This window comes from Ictalurus furcatus, chromosome 4, assembly GCF_023375685.1.
Source record: "Ictalurus furcatus strain D&B chromosome 4, Billie_1.0, whole genome shotgun sequence".
NCBI lineage: Eukaryota > Metazoa > Chordata > Actinopteri > Siluriformes > Ictaluridae > Ictalurus > Ictalurus furcatus.
In genome coordinates, this window is record NC_071258.1 from 10,043,760 (window position 1) to 10,056,959 (window position 13,200).

General features: G+C 40.8%; 1 protein-coding gene across 1 annotated transcript in view; it reads right to left on the bottom strand.

Moving 5' to 3' along the window:
• cdh13 (cadherin 13, H-cadherin (heart)) overlaps positions 1-9,561 on the bottom strand; it is a 444,891-nt gene extending 435,330 nt beyond the window's left edge. Inside the window, exon 1 of the mRNA XM_053622850.1 lies at positions 9,400-9,561. Coding sequence (XP_053478825.1) covers positions 9,400-9,444 — 45 coding nt within the window. The 5' untranslated portion in view covers positions 9,445-9,561. The remainder of the gene's footprint in view (positions 1-9,399) is intronic.
• Between the last annotated feature and the right edge of the window lie 3,639 nt (positions 9,562-13,200).

Below are 13,200 nucleotides of genomic sequence, written 5' to 3' on the forward strand. Positions count from 1 at the left end.
TTATGCCAATACTGTATGCATACTGCATGTCCAGCCCATCTGCATGTGTCAAGGACAGAGCAGAGGAATAAAGGTAAAATCAGCTTTTACGGGGGCAGGAAATTGTGTCCAGCAAAGCGTGTAGAGTCTGCAGAGGATGTGACAGGCCAGACATGAAATCCTAATGAAAATCATATCCAGCGGCATGCATATTTGACTGCATCCAGAGCACAAACAGATCCATCTTCAAATGTGGACCATACAATGCTTAAATAAGCGTCAAACTGCAAAACCTGACAAATCCGCAAGAGGTTATTTAAATAAGCTCCAAACTGCAAAACTGACAACATAAGATTTCATTACAGGTGAGGTTCCTGAACCTCAGAGACTCTATTAATATCCTCTGCAGTACAGCTTCTTGGTTTTCCTATTAATGAAAAAACCTTTAATTAAAAAATGTCTCACCTCACAGGAATAAAAAAAAAGGAAGGACACAGGAACTAATCACTTCACTTCTAACCTGATATTGTCTAAAAATACCCTGAACTTGAAGCTCAGATCAGTATCTGGGCTTACCCCAGCTCTGAGCATTAATGTCATCCTCTGACTCCTCAGCACTGCTACTAAATCCCCCAGCAGCAGAATGATGTACCACACCGCATGCCTTCATTGGCCACGGCTGCCTGCTGAGCACACAGCCAAACCTACTGAGAGCAAACACCAAGTTGCTTGACATCCAGCTGTACACAGGCACATTCCAAAAGCCTCCAGTACCATATCAGCTCAGTCACTCCAACCCATCCCTCCTCCACAACAATACCCCACCAAACTGTCCCCCAAAAATAGCCAGGCAAAGCTGCTTAATGACTAAGACACCCGCAGATTTTTAATACGCTAATCAAGCAAGCGTCACTGCCACATCAGCATCATGCCGGAGGCTTTTTGTAATCAAGCTAAAAGGTTGCTCCAGCTTTGAGGATTCGCCTTCTTTTCTTGGAAAAGTACATGTTGCTTCAAAGCATGTTAGATGTTTAGACGAGGATAGGCTTAGCACTCAGTAAAACATAAAACGCATCTTTTCAAAAGCTCCAAAATGAAGCATTTTACAAAACTCCTTTCTCTTATATAATAACACTGTATGAATGCCTCTGCTTAAACTTAATCTACACAGTGTGTGAGGAAAACATTTATTACACACACTTCAGCTAAAAACAGATCCTCTGATGGAATATAAAATAAGTGAAACTGAGCCATCAAATGCCATTTGACTACCCGCTGATAGTAAAGCCACTGGGATTTAACTCTTGCTTTATTTCTGCCTACACAGACAGATTCAGCAGAGCTTTAGTCCTTTAGTCTGTCCAGTTCTTTCGACTCATCATCTGTACACTGTATACATATCAGTTTCCAAAGACCAGACTTTCATGCAAATACGACTGTCAACAACATTGAGCTCATGAGCTCATGGATAGCTGACTAGCTGAGTCTCTGCTGTAACTCAGCACAACTGCGTTGTATAGCTGCGTTACATTCTGGAACTTTGAGTCCAACATTTGCTGTCTCCATTACTTCTAGTTTGAAGGAAGCTCCTGCTCTTTTGTTTGTGTGTAAACAGTCAAACCTGGCCATTTTCACTTATACTTGAAATCATTGAATTTTTTTTGTCCTATTAAACACCTTTGTAACATTCCACTAGCGATGTCACCCTGTAACATTAGAGCAACAGGCAACTGCTAACTTCTCACAGGAATAAGAAAAACACAGAACATACAGACCAATTAGTCCCTCCAGGATTTTGTTATTCTGTGATCACAGAAATGAAAGCAAAATCAAGCAAACTCGACAATATTCGGTTACCTCATATTTTGGTCAAGACATATCATGTAACGTCATCACAACGGACTTACAAATAGTTTTTAAAAAAAAGGGGGGGGGGGGGCCAAATTTCCCAGCTTGTATGTGGAAGGTTGAACAAAATGTGTAATTTTATTTCTATGCAAAGCTCTGAACACTGAACAATATCTATATAAGGGTTCATTCATCTGTCAAAAGTCTCAAAAAAAAGAAGACTGAAAGTAAATGGCATTTTCTTTAGAAAAATAACAGGAATTATCTACAGCACTCACTGAATGTTTTGTATTATAATGCTGCACTATAAAGCCACTATATAGCCACTTCATATGCTGTACATCAAATTACAGAAAGCTAAGAGTTGGCAAGAAATGTGACAAGGGCATGATGATACATTTTCAAGGGATGCAAGAAATGCTAGCCAGATAAATAGCTGAGTATCTGTATTGAGTGAATTAAACTGTGCCACTCATTGGGGTGTTGCCTACTCTCCATTCAGCTGTATAAATAACAAGAGTCGCAAACGCACAAATTCAGAATACTGGATTGTGTTTGCAGGAATGCCGCTGAAGCTCAAAGCAAGAGCCAAGCTTTGGCACTATTCTAGCTCTCCTTTTAAAACCCCAGGCCTTTCCTGTTAGTCGAGTGGGAGACGCTCTCCAGGCAGCTAAGATATACTGAGCTCTGTTCACTTTCACAGAGAGCTCAAACGATGGTGTTGATCCTTTGAGAGCCAAAATTATTATATTCTGCTGTCTGTCTCCAAAAACAAATTGGAACACACAGTCACACATAGTGATTGTCGTTCAGCCTTGTCTTACACTTCTGCTCATCCCATAAGACACTATGTCGCCATCTAGATGGTGGGAGTGGATAGTGCGGAGACAGAGTGGATACTGTGACTGACTGATCCAACCAGGTTGGGACACTTGGCCTAGACAGAACCCTAGGGATCAGCAAGAATAAAAGACAGCAGAAGGAAGATAAAACACAGCATGAAACACAAAACACAGCAATGAATGGTCGGCTACACATACGCTGCCTGTTTCCCATCAAGTTACGTAGCCAGGCTAAGAGCAAACAAGACCTCTGCGCACAGTTTAGCCGATATGAGAGACAGTTAGACATGGATGATCGCTGAACCCAGGCATCAGTCCTGCAAGCAAGGCATCTAGGATTACAGTGAGGCTTTAGTTTCCACCCTGTAAATTGACTGTAAATTGATTTCCAGACTGTAAGTACATTGATGCGCCAGAAAGGTGGTTGTGACACAGACACTCCAAGTTTATGTGGATGGATTTCAAATGGACGTAATCTATCATCTGTTGAGTGTGAAGCTATGTTCGCAAGATGTGAAAGTGTGTGTGTGTGTGTGTGTGTGTGTCTGTCTGTCTGGATGTCTGTCTGTCTGTCTGTCTGTCTCTCTCTCTCTCTCTCTCTCTCTCTCTCACACACACACACACACACACACATAGTATATAAATGGAGATGCTCTGCCTGCTATGCAAACCCCATCAGTCCTCCCATTAGTATTCTCTGCCCTGCTTTTAACACCTGAGGGAATGTGCAGCATGAGCATCTAGAGATAAACATGCACCCTGTTCGCCATGACATTTCTCCCCATTCACAGCCAAATCAGTCTCCAAAAGAGAGAGCCAAAGAAACAGCGTCGGTCTCTGATTGTCTCAGATAGCAATCCCAACACTGCCTCTGGCCCCACAGGTGCTGGTTTACTCAATCACAAATGTACACACATACACAAAGTGATGGAGAGCGAGCCACCCTCACTGCAAAACATGCAGAAACACCTCAGATACAGTGAGTGAAAAACTCCACTCCGCAACTCCACTGATCTCCCACTGACAGAGAAAGAGAGCGAGAGAACAACCTAAATCCAAAACTCATCAGGATGTGGTGAATAGAATCACAGTGCCAAACCTAGAGCTATCCATATTTACCAACTCCCCTGCAACAGTGTCTGAGGAAGACGAAGTGGTTTTTCACAGAGCAAGAGCCTATGAACAACTGAGAGTGAACTCAGGAAAAAATATGAGATGAATGGAAATAAAGACTGATGGGGAGACAAAAGATGAAGTGTCGATGTGGCTTTGCTCTCTGTGTGTGACACTGTGTGTTTGAGCAATGGATTAGACAAATCTGTTTCTTCAGATTTCCCGGCAATTATCCTCCTGACGTAAGGATGAGCTCTGCAAACAGAGATGGGAATGAGAAAGAGATGGAGTGACAGTGAAAGAGAATGGCACATCAAGACATTATGAGTATGAGGAAAATAGCAGTGCTATTTCATGCTCTGTATGAATCTATTTTTTTTCCTAAACATTGGGTGAAAAGGAACAAATTTCAGACACACAACAATGCATGCACTCCTTAGATGTCACGTGATATTGGAGGACACTTTCAAAGACTCTACTAATCTCTTGGAGCACAAGAGCTTTCATTCCTTTTTCCTCTTTTGCTCAATCATTCGTTCAGATAGTTATGCCTAATAAATTTAGACCGAACAACCTTCCAGGTAATTGATATCGATGAGATGAGCAAATGCAGCTCCAGAAATTAACATTCTTTCTTAATCTCCTGCTCACCTTTCCTCCTCACAGTTAACACAGAGTAAAAAAGGAGCATAAAACAGAGCAATTAATGCAAGTTGTTTCACCAAGACACATGACTTTCCCCTTGTGGAACAACACCATGCGTAAGATGCATGACTGCAAGGGTATACCAGAAGGGCAAAACCTGGTGAAACCTGGTAAGTTTAGTAAAAGTGAAATTTGTTACTACCAACTACTGAGCCCTGTCAGTAAGAAAAGATAGGATAGAGAGCTGATGTCAGGATGAGTCAGCACTCCTTTATGCAGAAAAAAAGGTAGATTCTGTAATTATTTACTATTATATGACTGAACTAGCATCAGAACCCAGAGGATGCAAACAATTTCCATTCAAAATCCAAAAAGCCGTATAAGGCTCTCTGCTTTAATACCACTCATTATTAGAGCCTTTATGGAAGTTTGAAAAAAACAGCATCTCTGATATACAAGCATTTTTTTGTGGTTCATTCCCACTACATCAAAGAGTGCTTAATGAAATACCTCGTCTCTAGGTCTGATCATGAGTGTGACCTGTGAGGTTTAGCACAAACACAACCCAATATTCAGTCATTATTTCTAGAGTTCATCTAAAATCAAGACATCCACCCGGACACAGACATACGCCTACACCAAAACAAGGAAGGAGTTCTCCAATTAGGACTGTGATCAAAAGGGTCCAACGGTGACCTTGTCCGGAGGGGGGCGGAATAAAAGAGGATCTACGCAAAGGACGCTCTTTTCAGAGATTCAGCAGCACTAATGACTGAAAACTCTTATTATCCTCACAGGATTTTGACTCGAAAATGGGGCAAATGGGGAACGATCTAGCACTGAGCCTTCACTTTTAGTCTTTACATTGTCAGTAACATGAATCATAAATTATGTATAATGGAAAGCTGATTAGTAAGTGTATTTCACCTGTTGTGTTCATTCTTGAAAACAGTTGCAAATAGCCTGCTGTAATTTAGAAAATGAATGAGCTGTAAATTCAGAAACAGATTGTGACTGTGAAGCTTTTTTAAAAATGTGCTTTGGGGTAAAATAAAATATAATTGCACCGAATAAGCTTGATCTCCTTTCTGGACGCATAGTGCTGACTACAATATAGCACCACATGAGAGTAATGCAGATATTGAAGTCAGGTTAGAGAATTTCACTGAACTGAATCATGCCTTTCTTGTCTATGAGAGCAGAAACCGTTTTGCCCTGCTGACACAGAGGGGTAATACACAAGCCGTTGAGTTCTGCCGTTGAATTCTCTATAGATGAAAATATTCCATTACCTTACCGCACTCCACCACCAACCATCACACCAATTAAAACTTTTTTGCTCTCACTTAGAGGTCGGGAAGCAGCAAAAAAAGGGCAACTATTTGTCTAAACAATCAGCAAATTCTTCTGCTGTGACAGTATGAAAGGCTATATGTGCAAGAATGATGCCAATCATGCAAATGTGAACAACAAACATTGACATGTGTCACCATATTTTGTCATATATTCAAACACAATAAAACTCTCTAGGCTTAACAGGCTCTACACATTACTGCAGGTGGAGCTAAATCTGGAGGTGCTATAGCACATATCAGTCATGTTACTGTTTATGATAACATCACAGATTCACCTCCTTGTTAGAAATTTAGCTTGATGTGACAAAGCTGTAAACTTGCACCCTCAACCAAATAACATCTCTAGTCATTGTGAAAGGCATCAAAATAGCATTTATGTAGCACTTTTTTTGTGTGTGTGGCCAATATTTTGGGTGAATATTTTGGGTTTTGGGTGAATTGGGTGAGGTCCCACTTATACACCTGTTACTAATTCAATGAATACTTCATCCACTTCCCTTTCCTTTATTCCTTTATCTTTCTCAGTCTCAGTAAGACCATCCCTGTGTCCTACATGCCACCCGACTCCCTATTCCCTAAAAGCTACAAAGAGTATTATGGAGGCGCAGTGTTCCCTATGGTACCATACTGTGACCATATCGTAAATGTAGTGCATTGTGGGATTTCATGAGTGTGCTGGATGTTCACATTACTTCATCCATCCACTCATTCATTCATCTTCAGTAAGTGTTTTATCCTGGTCTTTATCCAAATTTTTGGAACAGTGGACGCAAAGGGGAAACACACCCTGGCCGAGACTGCAGTACCAGACACTGGGACAATTTAAAGTAACCTATGTTATGTCTACATTAGCTTTCAGACATTACTTCATCAATTCATCCATTCATCCATCCATCCATGAATCCAATCATTCCTTCATCCTCAGTAAGCTCTTTATCCTGGTCAGGGCTGTGGTGGATCCAAATCTCAGTAACACTGGGCGCAAGGAAGGAACACACCCTGAATGGGATGCCAGAACATAACAGGGAACCACACCCACCCACAGTGGAGCAATATATATATAAAACATAACAATTCACCTACTGGCATTTGATTTTTTTTTTATTTTTTTTTGGCGGTGACCCTCTCACAAAAATACAAGATGAACATATAGCATGCATGCACAGACAGAGTTCAGGATTGAATACAGTTTCTGTGTATTCATGCCACTTCTGACATTACTTATTAATGGCAAAGCTACCTAAATTTTGCACTGTAAAATGAATAAAGTGCAATTTCGGACTTATTGTAGGTGTGATGCTGATGTTGGTGACATCATCAAACAGGGGGTTATTAACTGTTCAAACACAGAGCTCAATAAAGTTGTGTCTCAATGCAAGACAGTTCTGAACGTGTCAGATATGACGTGTAAAGCATGGAGATTACCTGCATCCATACACGTATACACGAATGCACCAGACATTAGGTTTTGCATGTGCTGACTGTTAAATAAAGGGTATGGTTGTGTGACCCCTCTTCTGAAAGTTCCTGTCAGCCAGTGACAGGAAAGTTAAATAAATAAACACTAAGGCAAGAGAGAGAGAGAGAGAGAGAGAGAGAGAGAGAGAGAGAGAGAGAGTCTCTCAGATGGGTAAAGAGAGAACGATTCAGGAGTTCAGGGTGTTATCATGGAACGTCAGACATTACTTTTTAATGACAAAGATACCTAAATATTGCACTGTAGCATGAATAAAGTGGGATTTCAGACATACTGTAGTTGATACTGAAGTTGTGTGTGTGTGAGAGAGAGAGAGAGAGATTGAGTGAGAGAGAGAGACAGATTGAGAGAGAGAGAGTGAGAGAGAGAGAGAGAGACGGTTGTGATTTCTCTGCTGCATCACGTTTGCTTTTGAACGCAGGGATTTATGGTCGAGGGAAAAAAATCCCAGCAGCTGCTGCGCAAGAGAGAATTGGCGCCCTACCTGCGCGCCTATAAATAAGATTGCTTTCACTCGAACGCACACGGAGCGACAAAGACAAACGTGCGAAAGAAGAAAAGCTCACGGTGGACCCGGTAGAGTTTAAAAACAACCTATTATGCTATTATTTTGCTGTGAGGCGCGGTGTTTTTTTTTTTTGTTTTGTTTTTTTTTTGTTTCAAGAGACACAAAAACCACCTGCAAAACATAATACATCCGCACTAAAGACTGCGTAATCGTCATGATGGTGATCCTAACCCCATGCTGTTCTGGAGGCACTTTTGTCTGTCTAGGAAATGAAACAGAAGAAACGCAAGGCGAGACAGACTGATGGAAAAGGTCTGCACTTCCGGGAAAAGTTCGGGAAGCGCGGAAGAGGAGCACCTCGGGAATCCGTGCCGCTCACGCGCAACTAACAGAGCGGAATACTTTCGCATCTTACACGCACCTGTGCAATATCAACATCTAATAGTTTATGTCAAGAAAATGACATGGCTCTACCCAGTCACGACCTCTCCACAGACATGAGCTCACATCCTAAACCCCTCGGACGCATAGTGCACTGCATAGTGCGCCGAATAGATATTTCATCCCCTATGTAGCCTATATAGGGAATGACGTGTTTTTGGAATTAAGCCAGCATTCTGCTCAGTGCCTACAGACTAATATTAGATTAATATCTGCCATAATCTGGCCATACGTTATGCGTGGATATTTATAATAGGAATGAATCCATTCAGGAATATAGCCGCAGTATACTGAGAGTTCAAGTCTCTATGAACACCTAAAGATATATCCGCATAAATTATTAGAATATGTTATACTGATAGAGTTATTGGCACCTGTTGGGCATCACCATGCAGCAAAACTAATATGAAAACACAAGTGTAAAACAAAAAAAAATCCATGCGTAACATAGATATCAGCAGCCATTATAACATATTGTAAATAAACAAAAAAAAAATGAACTAATATCATTTAAAGAGAAGCTCGATATAGATTAGATAGTTGAAGCTAAAAGCAGGTGTAGACTAATGATGCAGTTTGGCTTTTTTTTTTTCTTCCTGAGCCAGAATATATTTAAAAAATCACAAATCAAATCTGAGTCATTCTGAAAGTGAGAGAAGAGAAAGCTCGTTCTAGCTCGCTTATCTCAATTCAGTCGAGAAAAAGGGAACGCGGTGTGAAAATCTCTCTCGCGCGCGCGCACACACACGCACACACACCACAGCGTTCGCCCCTAATGAACGGAGCCAAAGGAACGCTGAACTTCGGACCTGAGCTGAATATAGATGCGAAGCAGAGTTGAGTTTCGCTCGCGCTAAAAACAGCCTTCTGCATTCCGTATCTCTTCCAAGAAACAAACAAATACCCATGCATTCACCAAGTGAATGCATATAAAAGATTATGCAAAAAAACGAGTTTTCCTAATCAATCTGATCTATTCACTTGTTTCACTGCACAACTCATGCCTGACACAAAAACGTGATAAAGAGATGCATGATCATGCGCACGATAAGGCAATCTGAACATGAGTCTAAAATTAAATGCCACAACGCAACTGACAATCTGAGTCACAAATCAAGGACAGCGGTCCAGATCCACTAGAAGAAGAGCAGCAAAAAGCCCGATTATTCCATGCACAGAAATGTGCTTTACCTGGGAGGCGAGGAAGGCGACGAGGACGCGGGCTCCCAACTCCATGATCTCTAATCACTCGACACGTAAATTCAGAAAGGCGCGCAGCTCTGGCGAGCTCTGCTCATAATGCCGGAGTGCAAGTGGCGCTGCGAAGAGTGAAGCCACGAAGCCTCGAGCCAACTTCCTTCCACACTACAAGTGCAGCCTCGCGCGCTGAGGCATTGGATAGAGGTGCCCGATCTGCGACCAATAGATTTACAGGGGCGGATATCCTCCTGCACGCGCGGACACAGACACGCAAATATAAGCGTGGGGGGGGTTTAATGTGAGCTACACTGCCAAAGAATGCCCTGTTTATTATTGTATGAGGATGATTTATTTAAGCATGTCTAATTTTATTAGCACTAGCTTTTAATAAGCTTGCATGTACTGTATATAAGCACCGTGATAAATTGTATTAAGGATGCATTTATTGAAACAAAGAAAACTGCTCTTTTTTGGCACACTGACAAATCTCATTGTTCATTCATTCGACTTGGGTATGACTCTATCCTGGTCAGGGTTGTGGATCCTATCTGGAGAACACTTGTCATGGGGCAGGAATACACACTATATGGGATGCCAGTCTGTCACAGGGCACCATGCACACAAATCCACACACTCAGTCACTAACTTTCAGTAGCTGCTTTATCCTAGTCTGGGTCGCAATGGATCCAGAGCCTATCTCAAGAATACTGGCAGTGAGGCAGGAATACATCCTTAATGGAATGCTGGTCCATTGCCAAGCATCACGCACACACATTTACACACTCACACCTAAGCTAATTTAGAGTAGCCAATCCACCTACTGGCATATTTTTGGCAGAGGCGTAGCTATAGGACAGGCTAAACAAGCAATTATTTGGGTCCCCAGTTTTTGAGAGCCCCCGAAGCATGAAATTAAGTACATGAAAAGGTCAAATCTCAAAATAAAGTAATGTATAGCACTATACCAGGAACTGGGCACAATCTGTCGAGCATGTTCATCTTGTGGAAGTTCATTTAAAATTTTCATACTTTTCAAAATGAAGATTGATAGGCTGATTGGCATCTCTAAATTGTCTTTAGCATGTAAATGTGTGTGACTCCAACCCTGTCCGGGGTGTCCCTCGCCTTGTGCCCCAAGTTCCCTGGGATAGGCTCCAGTCTCCCCGTGACCTTGTGTAGGATAACGGTACAGAAAATGGATGGATGGGTGTAGGCTAAAGCATAAAGTAATGTAACGCTAGCCCAACATCATTTTGACAGGCAAGCAGCTAGCCAGGCATTGGCGCTCAGTTTGGAGCTCTTAATGTTAAGTATTTAACCTGTTTTCTTGGTAGAATTTGTCACTTTGCTCAAACTGTCTTGACAGCTTGGTCTTTTTAAAGTATATACTGAGCATAAAAGCCTAAACTTTACCAACGGTGTTCTGTTATAGCCATTGTGATGTAAACATGGTATATCTATTTACGAAGCTTGATCTAGTACCACATACTGTAGATAATATAATAACAATTTCAGACAGTTATACTATAGTTGGTTCATTGTATTTATTCTTTATCATGGGATCTGAGTAACATAATGGCAATAAGGAGGAAATAATTTGCAGGAAATCTGTGTGCATTTTCCTGCCTGGGGGCCCCATAGTCTCTTGAACCACCTCTGCTTTTGGGAGGAGGGAGGAAACTGGAGAATCCAGAGGAAACCCACATGAACATGGGGAGAATATGTGAAACAGAAACCCGGGCTCAGGATCAAACCAGGACCCTGGAGCTGTCAGGTGGAAATGCTACCCACTACACCAGAGTGTCACCCTTTTCTCTTGTTATTAATGCAAATTTGCTTTACATTACTGACCCAGGACTGCAATTCAGGGTCATTTTTCTTTGCGAAGATGCTTAACTACTTTAGGCTACTTCCTATACAGTTATGAGACATGCACATTATTAACCTTACTGAATTAAAGATAAAATAAGGTCATTATTATAAACTGAACACTGAGCTGTATCCACTCATCAGTTCCGAACAATGAGTAAAATATATTCAATACATTTCTCGATATAAAACAGTCCAATTTATGTTTTCAGAAATATTTCCTTGACCTCTATGTTTCAGAAAATATTATAGTATTTGAGGTAAATTGAGGTCAGGATTCTGATTCTGAAGTACCCATTGATTGTCTACTCCCATGTAGAGAATAAAACATTTTCTTTTTTAGTTTTAGAGACAAACAATGACATTCTGCAGGAGAATAGTCTGATTTACTTGAGATTAGTCTGCCTTTGATTGCACATGTTCCAGGCCTTGAGAGTTGCAAGTAGCCACAAACGTTATACTCTCTTCACTATGCTTCATGGTTGGTATGATGTCTTGTTTTTTGTATGTAGAGCAATGTAGTGAGCATGAGATCAGGTTCAAACATTGACTATGTTTACACGCACATCAAATTCCATTTAAAGTCTATATTCAGGTTACAGCCATATTACGAATATAATGTTTATATGCGTACAGGCATCGGAATATTCCTGTATACATGGTTGTTGTAAGTATGCCTGAGTTGCCATTCCTAAATACCTAGCTAAGCATCTGTTAGCACCCACAATTTGTGGAGTGAGCATGCACATATATCGCTTTTCTGTGGATTTACATTCAACAACTTTCTGATTATAACAGGCATATCCCAAGGTTATTGTATATGGTAAATGGTCTGCACTTATATAGCGCTTTTATCCAAAGTGCTTTACACTGGTTCTCATTCACCCATTCACACACACACTCACACTCACACACCAATGGTAGCAGAGCTGCCATGCAAGGCATTAACTTGCCATCGGGAGCAACTTGGTGTTCTGTGTCTTGCCCAAGGACACTTTGGCATGTGGAGTCATGTGGGCCAGGAATCGAACCGCCAACCCTACGATTAGTGGACAACCCGCTCTACCACCTGAGCCACAGCCACCCACTGCAGCGTTTACATGACTCAAAACTAATTAGTATATTGCCAAATTCCGATTATTATCTGAATATTGATGTACATGTAAACATAGTCATTGCAAACATGTAGGAAGTGGAATTGTTGAACACCAGAATGGTCTTTAATACATTTAATACAGCCAGCTAGACTCACAAAAGCCTTCCAAACAGCATTTACTTTCATTTTAGATTTCTTCATCGGGTTGTTTTTTTTTTTTTTTTGCCTTTCATTCCTAGACAAGTGTAGCAATGGATAAGTGGTGAATTAATTATGAGTGCTAAATTAATTCCATTCTCTCTGTCTTCCTGACATTTAACCTATGGAGCTTTACCTGTCCTGCATAATTATTTATATTCTTAAAAGTATCTTTTCTATTGAAGTCCTTTGAAATCATTTATGGCTTGAACCTAATTTCACAGTAAAGTAAAGGTAAAAGAGCTGGACTGGAACATCAGATACCAATCATCCTCTTTTTATATGTTCATTACTATAGGTTCACATACATACATTTCAGCAATAAAATTGCTTGTTTCAACTACTTGCTTAATAAGAATTGTTTTTATTAGCATGACTTTAGAAGATGAAAATCAGTTTACATTTTAGGTGTAAACTCCTAAAAATTCCAGAGCACTTTTTTTCTTCCACATTTTTCATCACAGTCAGGGGGAAAAGCCCATATCTGCCTCTTATTTTTCAGAAACTGCAGAAAGCACAATTCACTGTCACAAAACACTTAGTACGGACCACACAGACTCTTTTTCACAAAAGGAAAAAACAGTAAAACATACACAAACAAAAATTGCCATGCTGTTCAATGCCAACAT